At 48.8% G+C, this 20,785-nt stretch overlaps 1 protein-coding gene across 1 annotated transcript; it reads right to left on the reverse strand.

The window, feature by feature from the left end:
* Window positions 1-3,531: 3,531 nt before the first annotated feature.
* Window positions 3,532-20,343, reverse strand: SARS2 (seryl-tRNA synthetase 2, mitochondrial). The gene is made up of 16 exons (XM_054999309.1): window positions 20,086-20,343; window positions 18,197-18,292; window positions 17,838-17,867; window positions 17,258-17,398; window positions 15,816-15,870; window positions 15,587-15,650; window positions 12,553-12,658; window positions 11,486-11,533; window positions 10,329-10,437; window positions 9,682-9,727; window positions 8,619-8,706; window positions 8,279-8,391; window positions 6,642-6,735; window positions 5,920-6,012; window positions 5,124-5,189; window positions 3,532-4,207 (listed from the first exon to the last, which is right to left on the reverse strand). The coding sequence occupies exons 1-16, from the start codon at window positions 20,341-20,343 to the stop codon at window positions 4,070-4,072; spliced, it is 1,545 nt and encodes a 514-aa protein (XP_054855284.1). The 3' UTR covers window positions 3,532-4,069.
* Between the last annotated feature and the right edge of the window lie 442 nt (window positions 20,344-20,785).

Below are 20,785 nucleotides of genomic sequence, written 5' to 3' on the forward strand. Positions count from 1 at the left end.
TCTTTCTGCCACTGCCAAACCGAGCAGAGAAGCACAGGAGTTAGGGGAGGGGGGGATTTTAAATAGGGAGGTTGGAAAGGAAGTGATGTCAGCTGCTCCCAACAGAAGATGGGGGTAGGGGAGAGAGAATCGTCTCCTGGCCTGTATGCACTGAAGAATCTAAAAAAAATTACTGGCCTAGTGGTTAAAGCTGTGCATGATTTAATAATGAGCTCCTGCCTGCAGTTTCTCTCTAGCTAGAGAGAGTGATCAGGGTGCTTCAGCTTGCTATGAGAGGCTAAAAGGATTACTCTCCCATCTAAAAAAGAAGCAACTAAGCAGGATAAAGGGCAGTGCGGGGAGTCAGGGTGGAGTCGCAGTTCTCCAAGCCACTCACCAAAGCCTTTACACGGTGGGACCCAAAAAGAAGGAGCTTGGAGACTCAAGATCAAACACAGCCCCTTCCAAGCTTCCACCAGTTCTGAGCTGTACTTCCTCCCCTGGACTGGATCAAGACCTAGGCTTCCCGTCTCATTACCAATGCTGATTTCTTCACACCCACCACCCCTCTGCATACCCCACCCTATCCAATCACACCTGCTATTCTCATTCACCGGCTATTTTCATTCGGCTTCTGTAATCACTCTCCACGATATAAGGACAGATGGACTCACATTCTAGCTATATCGGAAGAAGCGAACTGTGGCTCACGAAAGCACACACCCTACCACAAATTTTGTTAGACTTATAGATGCTTCTGGACTCTTGCTCATTTCTACTGCTACAGACAAACACAGCTACCCATCTTGATCCCCCTCCCCTAGTTCAGCAGGGCTTACCTCCAAATTGCTCCTGAAGGCTGCATTCCAGGGCAGACTTGCCCCCCAATTGACATCTTCAGAGGGCTTTGCTTTGTGTCCCTTTCAGGAGGAGTTTCCTTCGGGGTGGTGCCTCACCTCCTCGCCAAGCATCAGGAGCTTCAGGGGTGCTCAAAACACCAGTCTACTCATGAGCTTCTCTTTGGATTTTTCTACAGATTTTTCTTCCCTTCTTGTGCATTGTTTTTTTGCTTCCTATTGCCAGATTTGATGCCATTTTTAGGTTGTAAACTTTCCAGCCGTTAGGATACATAGATAATGGTTTGGCCTTATCATATACTGCAGTCTTAAACTGGCCTAACTTTCTATTTCTTATATTATTGATGTCATTTGGGATTTTAATGATTGTGTTTATCAGCTGTCTTGAGCAGTTTTTAAAGAGCAGTATGGAAAGAGCTTACTGCTCACTTACCCAGCAGAATGCAGTGGGGTTTGTGTCCAAGGTTCTTTGCCTTGGCTCAAGGTACACAACTGTGATCTCGCACGGTTCAGCACCCAGAAATTTCACAGGTTTGCAGTGAGATTTAAAATATGCTTCACCAGAAGCACAACTAACAAGCATCTTAGGAAACCTTAAACATGGACCGATTTATTGTAGCAGGCATTTTCGTGGACTGGAGGCCACTTCATCAGATGGAAGGAACATAGTTGGAAGACTAATATAGAAGCATCAGAATACAGAAAACAATTCTGAACAGTAGGGCTTGGCTATAGACAATGGATTGTGTTCACTGTGTGGTAGCAGGAAGTCCTGAGATAGGAAGGTCCAGTGAGCCAGGGTTTAGTGTTGGACTAGAATCTGGGAGATTCAGGTTCAAAGCTGGCTGGGCTACCTTGGGCTAGCCACTCACTCTCAGCCTAATCGACCTCACAGAGTTGTTGGGAACATAAAACGGAGGACGGGAAAATAGAGGAGGGGAGAATAGGGCCATTCCTTTCAGGGAGAAAATCATGCTATAAATCTAAATAAGTAAATTCTAACTCACCCTTTCCAAAAAGCAAACAAAAACCTCTGCCTCTAAACTGGAGGAAGAGTCCTGTGTAAGCTAAATGCTTATTGTCAGCAGTCTGGAGAATGGCTGAGCCAATTTCTCTTTCCCCCCCCCCCTCAGTATTACTTGCAGCCGAGAGAGGTTTGCACAGCAGCTGTGCCTGGCAGGACAACCTCCAGCTGCCTCTTTGTGCTGACCTTTCTCTTCTCTTTTATTGCAGGGCTATTGTTACAAGCAAAGCCTGGGGCATTCTGGCTTGAAACCTGTTTGTGGCAGAAAAAGGCGGCAGGTGCGCCTGCACTAGAGCGGTGGCAAATCAAGCTAGGGAGAGGGAATGGGGGAACTGCTGACTCAAAAAGGGGGTTTACAAGAGAACAAAATAGCAAAGAGTCCAGTAGTACCTTTAAGACTAACCAATTTTATTGTAGCATAAGCTTTCGAGAACCACAGCTCTCTTCGTCAGATGCATGAACGTTTAGTCTTAAAGGTGCTACTGGACTCTTTACTGTTTTGCAGCTACAGACTAACATGGCTAACTCCTCTGGACAAGAGAACAAGGAACAGAAGTGCAGCCACTGCCCTCACTTGCCTTTCTGTGGACCTCCCCACCTCAGGCTTAACAACTCCCAATCCATACACACTCCATCTATACTGCAAAACCTAAGCTCAGCATTTTAGGAAACTGGTGCCTCTGATGAAGCAAGCTTTTGCCCACAGGAGTTCATGCAAAACATACGGAAGATGCAAAGCCATGCCCGGCTTGGAATGCTCCTCCATGCAAAAATAAAATTGTTCGCATTGCAGACGTGCTACTGACATGTTGGACCCCTCACCTGCTGCTTTGAAAGAACAAGGCCCAAGTTGGATTGGTTTTTCAGAGCCAGGGTTGTCCATGTTAAATGTCTTGGCTATAGGAACCTAGGAAGTGACCCAATTCAGAGACAGCATATAGAGCTCCTCCGGCTGGCAACAACTTTCTAAGGCAATAGACAAAGGATCCTTCCAGACCCTTTTGCCCAGAACGGGTGGCAACAAAGCAAGGGCCCTTCGGTATGCCAACCAGGTGCTTGCCACTGTTTGGGGTGAGAAAGTGACAACCATTCTTTTAACTCTCACTACAGCACGTCTTTGCCTGGTTGGTCAACTCAGAGCAGGACCCATGGCACAGCTGCAGCAACGTTCTGAAAAGCTGTAATTTTTAGCCCAAGTTACGGAAGCTTTTGACTGCTGCATATGCCACTGCACACCCTTGTCACCCATTTAATTTTGCCTATTTATTTGCCTGAGTAGTCAATAGCTGATAGAGGCAGCCAGTGGGTGTAACAGGTATAGCATCAGTCTAGAACCAGGGAGGCCTGGGTTCTAATCCCCACTCCACCAGAAAGTTCCAAAGGCAACCTCAGGCCAGTCATGGTCTTTCCGCCTTACCTACCTTGTGGGGTTGTCACAAGGATAAGATGCAGAAGAGAACCTTCTGCAGTGACTGAGGAAGGGAAGCCCACTCCCTGGAAGAAGGGGAGAGGGATGAAGTACTAGACAGAGATGACAGAATTAAATGTTAGGCTCTGCTCCTCTTTGTAATCCAATTTATATACCAGATGTGTGTGTCTTTTATCTTTACAAAAAATGCAAAAGTAGAATACAAGTACTGATTCATAGAAACAAGTCCTCTTTTTCTGTAAATGATTTTATTTCATTTTATTCTAGGAGCATCTCCCGTTTCATCGGCTGATTGATCCTCTCCTGCCAAAACTAGAACCTGCCCCACAAACCGAATAGCACCCAGCCCGGGGGGGGGGGGCGTGATGGGGGTTAAGAAGACAACTTAAAGGAGCAAAGCCAGATTTCTGTTAAAAGGGGGAGGGGATAGACGTTCTCAGGAGCACCAGATAGGAAAACGGACCCCGCCCCACACACATACAATCCACACATTGGGTCTGGCAAGGCATGCGACACCGGGACCCGTTCCTTCTGGGAAAGCTCTGGATGGCTCAGACCATTTCCCCCAAGATGGATATCGAATCTCCAAATCACAATGTGCCAAACACAAAGAAGTTCATCAGCCCTCCCTAGCCATGGGCCATCTGGGGTGGTCACTTTCCATCAGCATTTAAGCCCCACACCGGTAGCGACGCTCCTAGAGGCAGCTTATGTCTGTCCCCCATCCTCCCCCCAGTCTGGGGCTTGAAGGGTCGGTCCTCTCCACTCTGTTAGCGTACATCAGTTTTTCTCACTGCAGTGTCGGTGTTTCTTGGGCTGATTTGGGCCGATGTATTTCAGTGGAGTGTAGCCAGGTTTGCCAATGATCTCCATGCCCATCAGTGGCTGCAGGATCTCCGGCACCCGAACGCTACCATCCTGCAGGTAGGAGAACAGAGGCAGAGCAGGGATAAGCTGCAGCGGTAGACCCAGAACCACTCTTTTACCATCTACATGACACAAAACTGGGTAGACGGAGCACGCCACTCGGGCCAAGGGCACCAGGCAGCTGCCGCAGACCGAACTGACTGGTGAAATAGCATTTATACCCCCGCTTTGGGCACTTGAACGTCTCTCCAACCTTCACAAGGGTGAAGGGTACAACAAGGCAAGGAAGAAGTGGATTGAACCCTTGATGTTACAAAGGACAGAGTCCAGAGCAGATATTTTACTTCCTACATTATTAGCAGATCCAAGAGCAGAAAATGCACTTGCTTTAGCTAAATTGTTAGTTCGGGCCATGAGAATTCGGGCAACTTATAGGAAGTCGGCATTCTTGTCGCTGATGTTTTGACTTACTCTGACTTGAATTCTTCCTTTATTTCTCATATTCCCAGTTACATTTGATAAATATTACTTAAGACCAGGGCTTTTTTTTCTGGGAAAAGAGGTGCGGAACTCAGGGGGTTGCCCTCGGAGAAAATGGTCACATGGCTGGTGGCCCCGCCCCCTGATCTCCAGACAGAGGGGAGTTCAGATTGCCCTCCGTGCCGCTGGAGCGGTGCGGAGGGCCAGCTCAGCTCCCCTCTGTCTGGAGATCAGGGGGCGGGGCCACCAGCCATGTGACCATTTTCAAGAGGTTCCAGAACTCCGTTTCCCCGCATTCCTGCTGAAAAAAAGCCCTGCTTAAGACCCATAAATCGGGGGGGGGGGAGGGGGGAGGGAGGAAGAAAGAGAAAGAAGGAAAAAGAAAGACAGACCACCCACAACACACAGACCCCTGCCAATTTCTGCACTCGTTTTCATATTGCAGAATTTTTCAAAGCGTGTGCTGTGTGCACAGACTGGAACAAACCTTGCATTGGTTGGACTCGAGAATGGCAATGAGCATTCGGGGAACAGCGCAGGCTGTGCCATTGACCTGTGGAGAAACACAGAGAGTAGGTCATAGTATCGTAGGGTTGGGAGGGAACTCCAGGGTCATCTACCCCAACCTCCTGCACAATGCAGGAGATTCACAACTACCCGTCTCTGCCCCAGTGACCCCTGCTCCATGCCCAGAAGATGGCAAAACACCCCCAGGATCCCTAGCCAAGCTGGCCTGGGGAAAATTGCTTCCTGACCCCAAGGTGGTGATCGGCATTACTCTGGGCATGTAAGAAGGGCCATGAGAACTAAGCACTGTTGTAATAACCCTTCCTGCCCGCCCTCTCGTGATCTGCCCAGGTTCACAGAGTCAGCATTGCTGTCGGATGGCCATCCAGCCTCTGCTTAAAAACCTCCAAAGGAGGAGAGCCCACCACCTCCCGAGGAAGCCCATTCCACTGAAAGACCACTGGGAGGATCTTCTCCGCTCATCTGTCCCCTCCCTCCAGCTTTTGGAGCGTCTCATCATTTTAGGTAGCAAAAAGGCACAAAGGTCAATGTGGAAGCTGTCTTGTCCCCCTCCCATGAACACCTCCCCCCACCTCCATCTCCATACCTCCTGCAACCCCACATGAGAAAGTCCCTTGATGAAGCAAAGGCAGCCTAAACCTGGCTGGCGCCTGGATGGGAGACCCTCGGGGGGGGGGTCTCCAAGTAAACCACCTCAGGCTCCGCTGAGGACCTAAGGGGGGTTTAAATGCCGTACATGAAAGGCCAGCACTCACCGTATGCGCATAATGGAACTGCCCCTTCCGGTCATAGTACATGATGTTCAGCCGCCGGCTCTGATAGTCTGTGCAGTTGGAGGCACTGGAGATCTGGCAGGGGAAGGAAAGGCCGGGGGTGGGGGTCGGGAAGTCGTAGCTGCAAAGCAGGGTGGGGCTAGCCAGACTGGGGACAGCGCCTTTCTCCTCCCAAACGTGACGGGAGGAAGGCAACAGGCTGCAACCTGGGACGAGGCTGAGACGTGCCAAAACGTGACTCCGCAAGGGGAAAGCATAAATCCTGCTCCAGCCGTGCACTTGAGCACACCCTTTAGTTTCTTCTTTGAACGAAGGAGCGAAGGGACAGAGGCCTGTGTTTTGGGGGCGACACTGCAACAGGGGAGGAAAAGCTTCCCCCTGATTTCGATGAGCCTAACAAATGCAAGTCCCTCTCTTGTGTGCAGAGCTCAGAGTTGCACCGAGGGGAGGGAACTGGGAGTGACTCGAGAGACCGGCTGCAGCTAGACTGGGGGTGACAGTCCATGATCCTGCACCTTGCCAAACAAAACGAGTGTCCCCCTTGCACCTGTAGACAGCCTCTCTTGAGCAGAGGCCAGAGAGATGCCCTCTGTCTCTCCCAGAAGGGCTTTTCCACCTGACCCTGAAGGACAAACTAGACGGTCCGTGCAAGCAGAACAACTACACCAAGAGGCAGGCCCACTTTCTCATTCTGCACCACTCACCTCTCCGTACTTGCCCCGGCCTGGCATCCAGGCCTCGATGTCAAATTTCCTATAAGCAGGCAGGCCCAGCTCCTGTGTGGGCATATCCAGGACCCTGTCGGGAAAGAGAGAAACCAACTGATGGCAGAGATCCAGAGGAGTTAGCCATGTTAGTTTGTAGTAGCAAAATAGTAAGGAGTCCAGAAGCACCTTTAAGACTAACCAACTTTATTGTAGCATAAGCTTTCGAGAACCACAGCTCTCTTCGTCAGATGCAACTTTATTGTAGCATAAGCTTTTGAGAACCACAGCTCTCTTCGTCAGATGCATCGTCAGCTTTCGAAAACCGCAGCTGTCTTCGTCAGATGCAGATGTTCTCAAAAAGCTGTGGTTCTTGAAAGCAGATGCATTTGACGAAGAGAGCTGTGGTTCTCGAAAGCTGACAGTGCATCTGATGAAGAGAGCAGTGGTTCTTGAAAGCTTATGCTACAATAAAGTTGCATCTGACGAAGAGAGCTGCTCTCTTCATCAGATGCACTGTCAGCTTTCGAGAACCACAGCTCTCTTCGTCAAATGCATCTGCTTTCAAGAACCACAGCTTTTTGAGAACATCTGCATCTGACGAAGACAGCTGCGGTTTTCGAAAGCTGACGATGCATCTGATGAAGAGAGCTGTGGTTCTCAAAAGCTTATGCTACAATTAAGTTGGTTAGTTTTAAAGGTGCTACTGGACTCTTTACTATTCAGCTGATGGCAGAGGCAACGATGGCACTTGGCCAACCCTTGGTCAGCTGACTAGCGGGCAGGGGCAATGCAGCCACCTCTGCTGGGCCTTCTAGCGGGGGGTTCTTAAAGCTGGGAATAAGGGGGACACTCGCTTTGCCTTACAAACATTTGCTTCTCGGGAACCCTTATGCCAGGCACACCCGTAGATTCCCAGGGCCCTTAACTCTGATTTCCTTATTCCCTGCCTGTGGACAGGTGCACAGAAAAAGTAATGGTTGCTAGTCAAAAATCCCACGCTGCTGCTTTTGCACTAGATGCGCTTGGAAAATGCTTACTGCCTTCTCCTCACTTTAACAAGTGCCCAAAGACCTTCCATATTCCAGGCGTTTTAAAGAGACCTGCTGATTCATTGCACTTCCCCAGGCATCTTGAAGATTTGATTTTAATGAGATTCTTACTGCACAAGATGCAACAGCCCAAGGACCCATGGGGGGCTCGGCTGGGGGTCTGCGCTATATAAAGAAGCTATTATCAGTGACAAATAAGCCAGCAGGGGCAGGAGCCGAGAAGGGGAGTGAGCACATAACTGATCTGCTGCCTCACTGGACGGCTTGAAGATGGAGAGCACATTTCAACGGCAACTCGGGTCCGCTTAGCAAGAGCTGCCAACACATTTCCAGGTGCTTTTTCAGTACTGAAATCCAACTGGAGTAGATGACTCCCAGCCGCAGCCTTTAAGAGCCAGCTGGTTTCGTTCTCCAAGATAGAGCCGGATGCTCAAAGAGGAACCCAAGAGACTCAGAAAGGCATGCCAAAATGGCTAGGCTGGTGGGCCAGCCCATACCAACTGAAACACACAGAGCCCCTTGCAGTGACAAATAGGATGACATGGATCCCACTGCACCCACCACGAGTCACACATGTTTTCTCACTTGTAGTGTAGGCCTAGCTCAGAGAAGATTTCTTTCTGCAGAGCCAGAAATTCCTCCAGCAGGGCCATGCTCTCTGTTCCAGTCTCATTTGCGGTAATCCCAAACATTTCCACCTAAAAGAGAGGGGACAGGCTCATTACACACAGAGGAGTATGTACTTGTGGGCAGAAGACAGGAGGAAAGAAGAGGTGAGGAGACAGGTCCAGGAAACAATTCCATGTGGAGCTCTCCGGTCCTTTTCAACCCCCAAGCGCCCCAGAATGCTCCCCCACTGATGCAGACCCTGCCCTCCTCCATCCTTCTGAGTTTCAGGCCACATCTCAGGTCATGCGAGCATTACCTTGGTGAACTGGTGCACTCTATACAGTCCCCATGGCTCCTTCCCGGTGTCTGTTTCTGCTCTGTAGCATGTGCTAGAACACACCGTCCTGGTCGAGGCAAAAGCAGATAGGAGATGACTCGAGAAAAGGAATAGTGGCCAGGGCGGAAGAGAGAGGTGAACGGCAGCCTAAGCTTAGGGCTGTGTTCTAAGCGATCTTGCGGGAGAACATAAACTATGGGGCACAGAACGGAGCTTCCACTTGAAAGAAAATAAGACAAAGGGGTCCTAGTCCTTAGGACTACAGTTATTGTTGACTGGGCAAAAAACCCACACACCATAAAGGGTAGCTGAGTAAGATTTCCAGAAGGGAACGGGAGAGCATCTCTGCCCCACATACCTCCAGAGGGCTGGCAAAAACATTTTAAAAATTATGGAGGGGTGAAATCCATGGAGGACCTTGGCTTACCTGATTTTTATTTTGGGGGGCTCTTCCTTGAATCAGGTTAAAAGAACACAACTTAAGTCTTCAAACTGAATTAATTTTTTTTAATTAAATGATACATTCCCCTCATTAAGCAGACATCCCCGTTTTTGGCTTTGCACACGTGTGCAGTTCTTGTTGGCGCATTATACTGGTCTGGATTACGGTTGTTTGTTTAACAATGCTTTCGTATCATCGTCTGCTCGAGTCAGAATTACACAAATCAACTTGAACTTTGCATAATTTATTCACGCTACAGAAGCCTGCTCATCTTGGAGCAGAATGTTAGCTGTTCTAGCCCCGCCGGAGACGGCTACAATCAGGCCTCGCAGCTGCTCTTGGCGAAAAAGGGAGAGGGCCAAGCACTCAGCCGGGCTGACGAGGCAGCCAAAAACGGAACATTTGAAGCATTCTGACCATCTGAAAACGCAAAGCGAATGCTAAATATCATTATCGTGTCAATTTCCTGGGTGCCAAGCCCAGCACTGGCTCTCTCAAGCATCGAGATATTCGGTGGCCGATGTTCAATTACGGTCAGAGCACGGAGTATGTGCAGAGTAGCCTTGAACGGTATTCGAAAAGGGGGTGAAAGATTTTTACCTGACTGGCGTGTCTTCTAGATTTACAGCATGATCCATGAAGTACCCTGGTGGGGACAGAGGGGGGAAAAGGGATTTTCATGATGAATGGGGTTGGGGACACCACCACCACCACCCCCAGTTCCTCTGTCCTTTTACCCAAGCTCTTGCTTACACATTTGACAGCTAGGGACTGGAAGGGATCCCCCTCATACAAACTGATACGTTTCAGGCATTTAAGAATCTCATTACGTGCTTTTAAATGCCGCCCTCTCAAAGCCTATCAGGAGAAGCCGAGAGATCAAAAATCAGACACCTGCACCAACAGCTCCTCTGCACCCCTTTCCTGCTACCATCCTGATCCCCAGCTCACCTTCCCCCCCAAAAAACTGGAGCCAAGATTTTCAAGCTGACTCAAGTACAGGCTAAAAACAAGACATGAAATAAACATGCGCCTGATTAACATCAGACTTGAGAGTGCTCGGGTGAAGTCTTTCAAACAAGGATCATCCACAGTTCTGATGGAGCTTGAACTTCTTTCATGATGGCTGAAGAAGTTCCCTCTCTCGGCATGCGCTTTAAACGAGCATTTCGGAATGCAGGAATGTAGACAACTACCTCAAGACTCTCTGGTGTAAACTGCCAAGAGCCCACCCTCTTCCGCCCTACCTGCAATTCCGACCTCAGAGGTGCCCGCCAGACTCAGATCCTCGAAGCGAGAAGGGTCTATGTTGTACACTTGGGAGGGGCTGGTATCGGGGAGCATGCCACAGCCTTCCTGGGAGTGGAATGACACCGGCATTAGTTCATGCGTGCACACAAGGTGCAAAACATCACGCACATGGGGTCAGAGTCGTCTGTAGCACCCTAACCCTGTTTCACAGCAATTACTGAACCATCCTGGGGTTGGAAGTCAGCAGTGAAGTTTGTTAAGCTGGCCAGAGAAGTCTGATGGGCAGATGGGAGGACTGGTTAACTTCTAAGGAGAAAGGGGCAGGGGCCACATTCTCCAAACGAGAAGTTGTTCCATCTCTCCATCTGTCACGTTTTCAGCCAGCACTTCCTCAAAGAACCTCCAGGCAGTGCGCAGGGCCATCAGCCCTCCTCCATTTTATTTTCACAACAAGCCTGCAAAGTAGATCAGGCTGAGAAAATGACTAGGCGAGGTCACCCAGCGGGATTCCAGGCTGAGCAGGGATTTGAACACAGCTCTCCCAAGTCCTAGCCCAGCACTCCAACCCCCCCCCCACTGCACCACGCTGTTTCTCCCCCCTAGAAAGATTAACCAGTCATGAAAGAAAAGCTCTAGAGGGGTAATCCCAGGATGCAGCAAGCCGTTCTGCTTGTCCACATTTTTACAGCGACAGATAGCTTATAGGAACGGTTGCATTAAGGGCTGCTGATTTGTTTTTCCAACTCTGCTGTTTATTTGAGGTGGAATTATTGGACTGCCATCAGATTTAGATCAAGCTGACATTCTGGGCTGAACAAAAGTTAGATGCAGTCTCCAAGCACCTGCTGAGTAGGGGAATTTGGCACTCAAATCTTATTGGAGTTTTGACACCACCACTGAGGGCCAAACAGGCAGTGGAGGAATCATAACAGGCAGGAGTGGAATGACCTGACTGGCACAGAGGAATGGTGCTGCCGTTGCTCTCTGGCTCCCTGAACCAGAACTAGAACCACCCCAAGGCACAGAAGTAGGGGCCATACAAGCTCCAGAATGCACAATTCCTTGCCCAAAACAAGGTCAGCGGGCACCACCAGTGTAAATGGTAAGCTTGTACAAAAGTTTTCAGGGCACAGGAAACAGAGAAGAGACTTACAAAGACTGCTCCTTTAAGTAGGTCTGGGACAGTCATCGGAATGAAGCCCTATGGAAAGAGAGGGATGAGAAGGTGGAGTCAGAGCAATGCTCAATAAGGGAACCAAGACAAGCTGGCTGCTGAGATTCTCGCAAGGACAGCTGAACCAGATGAGCTGCGCTGTGACCCAACAAAGCTCCTTCACCAACAGGCCAAAAACAGCATCACTTGGCACAGCTTTCTTGGAGTTCTCAACTTTGGGGGTTGTCTGTTTGATACATGCTCATGCACAAGGAGGTTCTTAATAATGTAGACCATGCAGGACTGCAGCCACAACGACACCCCCCGCCACCCCATGCGCAAAACCCAATTCTTTTCCAGAAACAGGAGGAGACCCTGCTCTATCTTCAAAGCCTCCTTTGTTCCAAACACCTATGTGGCACCCTTTTCCAGGCGAGAAAGCGAGCCCCCAGGGATCTTTCCGAGTTCACATGCGTTGTGAAGCCAGAAATGCTGTCAGTTTCTAAGCATCAAGATGCTGGATCTTTTTCTCACCCATCACAACTGAGGAACTCAGTCTATCCATGCCTCCTTTTCCCCATCGAGGAAGCAAACCTAGAAATCTTCCACTGCTGCATGCACACTCTTGCCCTCGGTTGCTCTCTCTCCTTCTCTCTGAACAAGAGAAAGGAAACGGCAGCCCCCAGCCCTCCGGGTTCAAACCATTACACCATGCTCTCTCTCTCCAGGTTCTAACCATTACACCATGCTCTCTCTCTCTCCGGGTTCGAACCATTACACCATGCTCTCTCTCTCTGGGTTCGAACCATTACACCATGCTCTCTCTCTCCAGGTTCGAACCATTACACCATGCTCTCTCTCTCCGGGTTCGAACCATTACACCATGCTCTCTCTCTCCGGGTTCGAACCATTACACCATGCTCTCTCTCTCTCCGGGTTCTAACCATTACACCATGCTCTCTCTCTCCAGGTTCTAACCATTACACCATGCTCGCTCTCTCTCCGGGTTCGAACCATTACACCATGCTCTCTCTGCACCATGAGAGACATGCTCACATATTTCATACCTTCTTCACCAGTTTGTTGAGAGTGAACTGCACCAAGGCTTGCTGGAGCAGCGCCCCTGCGCCACGGAGGTAATATGACCGGTAGCCCGAGATGTGGGACAGGCGCCTGGGAAAAGAAGAAAGATCTATCCTCTGCGGGGGGAAAATGCCTTTGGCTATCCTCTGTGTGTGGGGGGGGGGGGAATGCATGACTTGGACTGTTCATATGTACAGCCAGGAACACCCAGCCTTTCAAATGTGGCGATGGCAAACACCAGAGAAATCTTTGCCACCTCTTTGGATTGAACCGAAACTGATCACTTGGCCGAAGTGGTTTAATGCGCTGCAAAGGGCCTGTGGATTCCATGGCCCAAAACCCTAAGGGAAGTTGAGGTGGCACCAGACATTCAATGTGCGAAGCGTGGCCTTGCGTATGCCAGGTTCTGAAGATGGCTGAACATTCTGAAGGGAAGCAGAAAGCATGGAGGGAATCAATGGCACACACAAGGGAGAGGGGACGAGGCCACGGAAGCCTTGTACTCGCACACTCCCTCGCTCACAACAAGCACCCAAATTACAAACCACAACCGGACCCCTTGCCTTCAAGCCAGAAGTTAAACCACAGTCTCAAGACAGTCAACAGAAATTACTTCACCAAAACGTTTGCTGCCATGTGGAACTCACTGCTACAATATGTGGTGCTGGCTCCTGGCTCAGACGGATTTAACAGGGGCTTGGACAAATTTATGGAGCAGGGGTGGTGCGGCCCTGTTGTCTGCGGGCCCTGCTTGTGGCACAAACTGGCCACTGGTGGAAACAAGATGCTGGACTAGCTGGACTGGGCCGATCCAATCCAGGGGGTCGACTCATATTCTTGTTGCTTTGGAGCCCAGCCTTAGAAACGAGAGAACAAAGCAGAGTTTGTAATTTGGACAAAATCTCAAAGGCGCCTTGCCACAAACGCAGAAGCGATTAACTTCCGAGTCGTGTGTGTGATGAAGAGGGAAGCCAGGGAACTCCAAGGCTTGACCCCTGATGAGAAACCAACAAGAGGGGGAGAGGGGGAGAGGTGGTGGCCAGCAGCCCCACTTGCCCACATGATCCCCCCTCCAGCTTCCTCTTCCTGTCTACGGAGGAGCATAAGAAGTCTCAACAGAGTTCGGCTTCCATACGAAGCAGCCTTATACCGAATCAGACCGCTGGTCCATCTAAGTCAGTATTGTCTAAACAGAGTGGCAGCGGCAGTCCAAGGTCCTGGGCAGAGATTTTTCACATCACCAGCTGCTTCTTCCTTTTCACTGTCAGGCACTGAGCGTGCCAAGTAGATGCTCTACCACGGATCCACAGCCCCTCCATGTTGGATGCTAGCATTTCCTGTTTCCAGTGCTGGCAAAGCTACCAGCCCTGACTTTCACAAACCAGCGTGTGCCCAGCCAGATAGAACCAGACTTCTCCAGCTGGCACAATGCCTTCCAGGAAACCTGAACCTTTGGGCCATCGCTTGGCAATTCCATGACGCACGTGAGCAGGCGGCGGCACTTCAGGCAACGGCTGCTTTCTTCTGCGAGGGGCCAGGCCTCCTGCTTTGTCAACAGCTTGGGTGAGACTTTGCAGAAGGGAGGAGGGAACAGCCTGATGCTGGAAAATGCCTCGGGGAAGGGTTCAACAATCAAAAGCTGCCCATCAAATATTTATTTAGTCTTGTTAATGCTCTGGGAATTAAAGGCATTCCCAATCAGCTAATGGCCACCTACTGATTGCTTAGTGGCTTGCGGGCATCTGGAAAGGTCTGCTCAGAAACTTAGCTAGTACCCATCAGGCAGGACTCTTTGTTTCTGCCACCAGTCAACAATGCTCAGTAACCCCTCCACGGAGGCCTCTCCAAGCCATACCTCTTTACTCCTCCCCTTTCTCTCACGCAAGCATCCCAAAAGGCAGACATTTTTCCTATCAGTTTCTGGGGCACCAAGATCTCTCACAGGAAGAGAGCAAAAGTTCCTTTCAGGTGGACTTGCACTAAGTCTCAGATCCTGTTTACAGTGTTAGAATCAGGTTTGGTGCAGATGTGTACTCCAGCTGCAATACTGACCATGGTCAGCTCAAAGTCTGTAGACCCTTTGCTAGCCATGATGGAAAATGCTGGTTTGCAGCTATGCATGGCTGATATTATGATCTATGTACACAAGCTTAGCTCTGAAAACAGGAGGGAGCGATGAACTCACATGGTGAAGAGCAGAAAGAACCACGAATGTTGGCTTCACGTTCCCCCATCTTTCTAACCAGAGGACAGATCAGGAACATTAGGTTTGCACACAATCTTAGGAGTGGTTCTTCCACTGTAGTCCCGAGTTGTGTAAATTCCCTACGGCAGCTGGTGTTGCACAGTAGCCAGAGAATGAGCCATGCGCCAGAATGTCCCTTATTCAAATCTCACTCATCACAAACTCCATGGGTGGCTGCTCTCTCTCAGCCCCTCTCAAAAGGGGGAGAAAAATTACTGGCCTGCCTTACAGGGCTGTTTTATGGATTACAAAAAGATAGTGTAGGCAAATTGCTTTAAGCGCTTGCTGTATAAGATCAAGGGAAAATTTAAAGCCCCCCTTGGCCCCAATCCAAATCTCATCCCCTCCTGCAGCAGTTTACGTTTTCTTTAAAAGCAATCGGGAGATCTCAGCACGGATCCCAGCACCCCATCTTGTTTCACGCGGAGACAATCACCTTTCTCTCTAGCAGAGATATTTCAGCCCATGACAAGAGGAGAGGCTCTTTGGGGCCACTGCAGAGTCATAGAACAGTCAGCAAGTGTAACAATTGGCAGGAGTAGGGGGGAGAAAAGATGAGGGATGCTTAATTTTTTTTCCAGGTTGTACTGGGCATCAATGAAATGGCACGCCATTCATCTTCTGTCTCTTGTAAATTATCTCCCAGCAGATGGAGCTCTTACTTTACTTAACAGAAATTCCCTACCTGTTTCCAGAAGGGGTTTCCTGAAGAAGGCCCGGGCCTGGGAGGGCTTGGGTGCCCCGTAAGAAAAACTCCAGCCTCTCACACTAACCTTTGCCGTATGATATCCAGGTCTTCTCCGATTTCTAGGTGCCCTTTCACCTTGAAGTCAAAAGCTGTTTTTGAAACAAGGAAGTAGGGAAGCAAGAAACAGTTGAAGCCAGGAATGAAAAAGAAATCCAGCAGTTCAAAGGTCGAGATGCCTTCCCCAGGAAAAGAACAGGCAACCCCACTCCTGCCTCAACTGGAGTGGGGGGAGAACCATCTTCCCAACTTCTCACCTGGTTTCTTGCCGACAACCTCCACCACTTGTGCTTGGCTCTCATCTCCGACTGGCTAGGGAAGGAAAAGTCGAAGGTTCAGGCACTCAAGACCATGTGGCCCTTACATTTTCCATGCTCTGATGCTCCTTTTGATACCTTAGGCCTGCTTTTCAGCATCTTGTTGGGTCGTTAATGTGCCTGGACCCTCTGAAGGATCTGAGCTGTGCAGCCTACATCATCCCAAACCTCTCCTTACCCCCAGTAGAAACATGCATGTAGCACTATACAAAATCGCCGCATTTTAGGAGATGTCAGCTGGGTTGGGCACATTGTCATTCAGCCAGGGCAACCACATCAGCAAGGAGGACAGACCTAATTCCCAGTGGGTAAAAGGGGGAACCCTTGCAAGTAAGGCGTTCTGTGTAACAGTAACAGTAGAACAGTATAATCACACAACTTACATAGCTAATATATGCTCAATTACTATCAATAATCTTCATTCATCCAATAAATACAGTTATTCCAACAAATCGTATATACATAGGAGAGTAATCCTCTGATACAAATATACAATGCTGAATAGAAATTACAATAAACAGATTCTCTAATATAAATACACTCTGGCAAATAGAAAAATAGAAAGGCTGAAGCCCGTTGTTTGAAACTGTTCCTGAAAAGGGTGGTGGAGGTAAATGGTAACTTCTGCCTCCCCTGTGGTGTAGTATAGTTTTCCACTTAAGTTTCTTCTTTGTGGCTGTCTGTATCTGACTGAGATGTTCAGCTTCTTCCCACAGGTACACCAGGTTGTTCAAACAAATCACCTGCTGCTCAACGTCCATATGAACTGTGGGTGGGAGGAACACCCCTCTACACCTCAACGGTCTGGGTGTATCCAAATTCCCGACAGGATGCTAGCTACTGGCCTGTTTCGTAACCACTTTCTCAGGGGAAAACTTTTCTCTGTTGTACAGCCGTGTTTGTAACCATGTTCCTTCTCTTGGTCACATTGAGCAGGAGGTGCTGCTACGACCCGGTGTACCTGTGGGAAGAAGCTGAACCTGTGGGAAGCATATATTAGCTATGTAAGTTGTGTGATTATACTGATACTTTAAGAACTTCTGTAATAATTATTGTGAGAAAGTGGCTGATGTTATTGTTAACTTGTATGTTTGCACTTATTTAAGCGCTTGCACTTTATATAAAAATATAGATAAAAATTTCAAAACACTTTAAGGTACACATAGAGAATCTCTATATCTACTACGGGAACTGTTGTTTTGTTTTGAACTGGCTTTACCCGTAGGAGCCCTTGTTGTAGTTAATCTAGGGAAGGCTGGTTTATCCAGAGGAGCACAGCAGCGCCTTCCTGGCAGCAGCTCTGAACGTTCTAGAATCCTTCACTCAGGTGGGCTCACCTGAACCCCTAAATCTATGCTGTTTCTCTGCATCACACCCCTTACCACGTCAGGGTGGGTTCTGTTGGGCAACTTGAGGGCACTCAGGTAGTACTTTTCATCCAACACCATCTCCTCCTGGTGCAAGACGTTCAGCTTCAGGCGGAGCTCTCTCCCACGCTCCCGCAAAGCGTTGTAAATAGGGAGCTGTAGGGAACAAGGAAAACACCGTCAGATGCAAGTATGCATGAATAAAAGAACACATCCCACAGTCAAACAATGAAGGGACAAAATTTCAGAGGGCCTGGTCAGCCTAGAGGTCCATGGCATTGGACAAATTATTGCATGTGAAGAGCCTGGGTGTGGCCTACAGAGGCTCTTGGGAAGAGCAAACTTAATGGAAACACAGATAACAGGAAGTTCTTGCCAAGAAAGTTGCCTCCTAATTCTTAAAAACTGTAATTTCCACACGAGCCAACTTTTGGACTCATTCCCACAAAGGTGGCAGAGTCTGCAGTTCTCCAAATTGCTCTGGATTCACAAGACTGGCTGTGTATTAACTGTGAATTTAGCTTGGGGGGTGGGGAGTAATACTTAATCAATGAGCAAAAATTAAAATAAGGAGAGGAAAAATCTCTGTTCTTACCGACTGCAAAGTAGTACTCTCTTGGCTTTTCTGGAATTGGGAAGAGAAAACAGCAAGGTAAAGGGGTTCTTCTCCCATCCAGGAAACAACATAATGTAGCAATTACTACAAGTTATAAACTGCAAAACTCAACGAGTCTTAAATTGTGGCTTCAACACAACTCTACCCCTCCACCTCTCACTCTCACAGTTGTAGTAGGAAGTTTGAAGCTATTTACAACTTTGTAACCTTCATAATTCAGAGAAATGCATAACCAGATATCAGCAAAAGATTCCAGAAGCTTTGCAAATTAATCAGCACATATCTGCTGCACAGGTTGTAACCTTTCCAGCCGGATTATTCTACAAGGGCAAACTCACCACAAGATTCCGCACCCCTTCAGCTACTTCAGCTTTCTCTGCTTCGACTTTTGTGATCTCCTCCTGCACCTCAACTAGCCTCTTCCAAGTAGCAAGCTGGAAGTTGGTCATTTTAAAAATAAAGAGTTATAAGTTAGACACAGGTGAATAAAAAGAGGGTCAAAAGTAATTTTTATAAGTAAATAGAAGTGCATATATGTCCCAATTAAATGAGCCAGCTTGCACCAGGAGGAAAGGAGGGGCATACATACTTTAATAAATTTACAGAGTTGGTGCCACAGCTAATTTAAGTTTTAGGTTTCATTGACAGAAGGACAGTATCCAGCTCACAAGAAGTAATAGTTTTATTCTATTTTTGCATTCACAGAACAAATTCAGAGGACTGTTCAGAGCACTAAACTTTAAGAAAGTGGTAGACAAACTGAAACAGGTTCAGAAGAAGGTACTGCTTGGGAGGGGAAGCAGGGGGCCTGGAACACAAGTCCTGAGAGGGAAGGTTGAAAGAACTAGGTTAGTTGGGCCTAGCAAACAGACTGTTGAAGGACACTTTTCAGACACCAGAAGACTGCCACACAGAAGACGGCAAAGTCTGCTCTGGACTGCAGAATGGGCAGACTGAGCATTTATCTTACTGGGGAAGTCATAGGTAGGCCACTGCCTTTGGAGGCCTGCCAGCAGCCAGGAGCAAACAGGGCCAATCCCTGCAGCTGTGGCTTGAGAAAGCCCTTCAACAACGATTACCACCATCATTTGCCCCTTGCTACAGTGGCATGGAAGGGTGGCAGCACGTAAGCTGGTGTCTTCAGGCTAAGTCTGAAATGAGTTTGCACCACCACAAAAGCCACTCAGCTTGGTTCCTGCCTGAGTCACTGAACTTTTCAGCTTGTCTCTGATCCAGTGTTCTTAAGTTCCAGATATATATGTTCTGACTGAATGTTAAAAGAAATTTAAGTTTCTTAGCAGGTGTGGAGAGGTCTCTCCCTTCCTGGTGATCTTTAAGCAGAGGCTGGCCAAGTTACCTGTGGAAAATGCACTATGTTTTGGATGTTCTACATTGAGTGAGGAGTGGGGGATGGATTCGACAGACACAAGGCCCCTTCCAATTCTATGAAAGATGGGACAGCTCCAGGATCACTCTCTCTCTCCTTTAACACCCAAGTGCAACAAGAAAATTTCAGTATGGTATATTTATTAGAGGATCATCTGGGAGACTCAGATTCAAATCTCCAGTCTGTGATGAGCTGCTGTAGCATAGTGGATAAGTGGCTGGGCTGTGAGTCAGCACTCTGCTGGTTTGAATCCCATGAACTCAGCAGGCAGCTTCGGGTCAGCCCCTTCTCTCAGCCCAGCTCCTTAGCTGTATTGTGGGGATAATAACAACATTGACTTCATTCACTGTTCTGAGCGGGGCAGTAATCTGACTAGAAGAATGGTACATACATACAGTTGTTATTGTTATTATTATGAATATGAAACTTGCTGGGTGACTCTTGGGCAATTATTCTCTCTTTGCCTAACCCAAGTCACAGGTTTCTCACAAGGATAAAACGGAGGCGCGCAGAACCATGAACAACAGCCAGAGGTCTGGAAGGGTGGGAATAAAGGGCGCAGAGTGGTAAACTGCAGTACTGATCTGCTATATCTTATATAGTATCCATTTAAAGTTTTACTATACTTCTATGTTCGTTATTTATTGCAAGGCAAGCTGCCCCCTAGATATTTCTACCGAGATATGGGATTTAAATGCTTCAGATAAATGAATGGAAAAATGGAGGCACGGAAATTTTCTAGGGTTATTTACGGAAGCTGCCCTCTGTACACGCCCAGAGACACACTGCTCTCTCTCAGCTCGAGGGTCGCAGAAACTCCGCTTCCCCGACAAGGCTCACAATCTGGCGCAGGTCCCCGGGCTCCAGCGGCCCCTTCCGCCTCTCCAGCTCCCGCTCCGCCCCGTCCTGCTGGGCGTTCAGGGCCTCTACGTCCAGCCTGGGCCGCGCCGTCCAGCCGTTCCGCACGTGCTCGTACAGCCGGCTTCTCCCTGCGGCGGCACAGCCGCTCTCCGCCCTCGCCAGCGGCCGCCCTCGCCCTTGCTGCAGGGCCCTCCATCGCCGCCCTAGAGCCCGGTAGAGACCCATGGGCGCCGACATGTTGAGAAGTCATGTGATTCCGCGGCCGCCGGCCAATGACAGAGCGCCGTCTGCGTGACGTTCAACGACGGGCCAATCAGAGCAGGTAGCCTCGCTCCTGCCAGGACTTGGTTACCATGGTGAGGGAAATGTGGGGAATAAAGCTGCCAACCTCCAGGTGGCGGCAGGAGATCTGTCTGAATTATAACTGATTTCTAGGCCGTGAAGATCAGTTCCCCTGGAGAAAATGGCTATTATTCCGTGCTGAAATACCTCTTCTCTGAAAACTCCACTCCCCAGGCTCTAAATTCCTAGAAATGTCCCAACCTGGAGCTGGCAACTCTAGGGAGGCGCTTCAGAGAGAACTGTTTTTTTAATTTCAGAAATAAAGGTGAAGTCTTTGAGTTCTCCAGGCTTCTGCACCATGCTGGATGTTAAAAAAGGGGGAAAGAAGGAGAATACA

This window comes from Eublepharis macularius, chromosome 15, assembly GCF_028583425.1.
Source record: "Eublepharis macularius isolate TG4126 chromosome 15, MPM_Emac_v1.0, whole genome shotgun sequence".
In the NCBI taxonomy this organism is placed as follows: Eukaryota; Metazoa; Chordata; class Lepidosauria; order Squamata; family Eublepharidae; genus Eublepharis; species Eublepharis macularius.

Excerpts from the sequence above, each read along its gene's own strand:
- SARS2 (XM_054999309.1), bottom strand. The coding sequence starts at position 20,343 with ATGTCGGCGCCCATGGGTCTCTACCGGGCTCTAGGGCGGCGATGGAGG. Across the intron at positions 17,399-17,837 it reads AGAGTACTACTTTGCAGTCG|CTCCCTATTTACAACGCTTT; the intron begins GTAAGAACAGAG and ends TGTTCCCTACAG. Across the intron at positions 8,392-8,618 it reads GAGTGCACCAGTTCACCAAG|GTGGAAATGTTTGGGATTAC; the intron begins GTAATGCTCGCA and ends CCTCTCTTTTAG.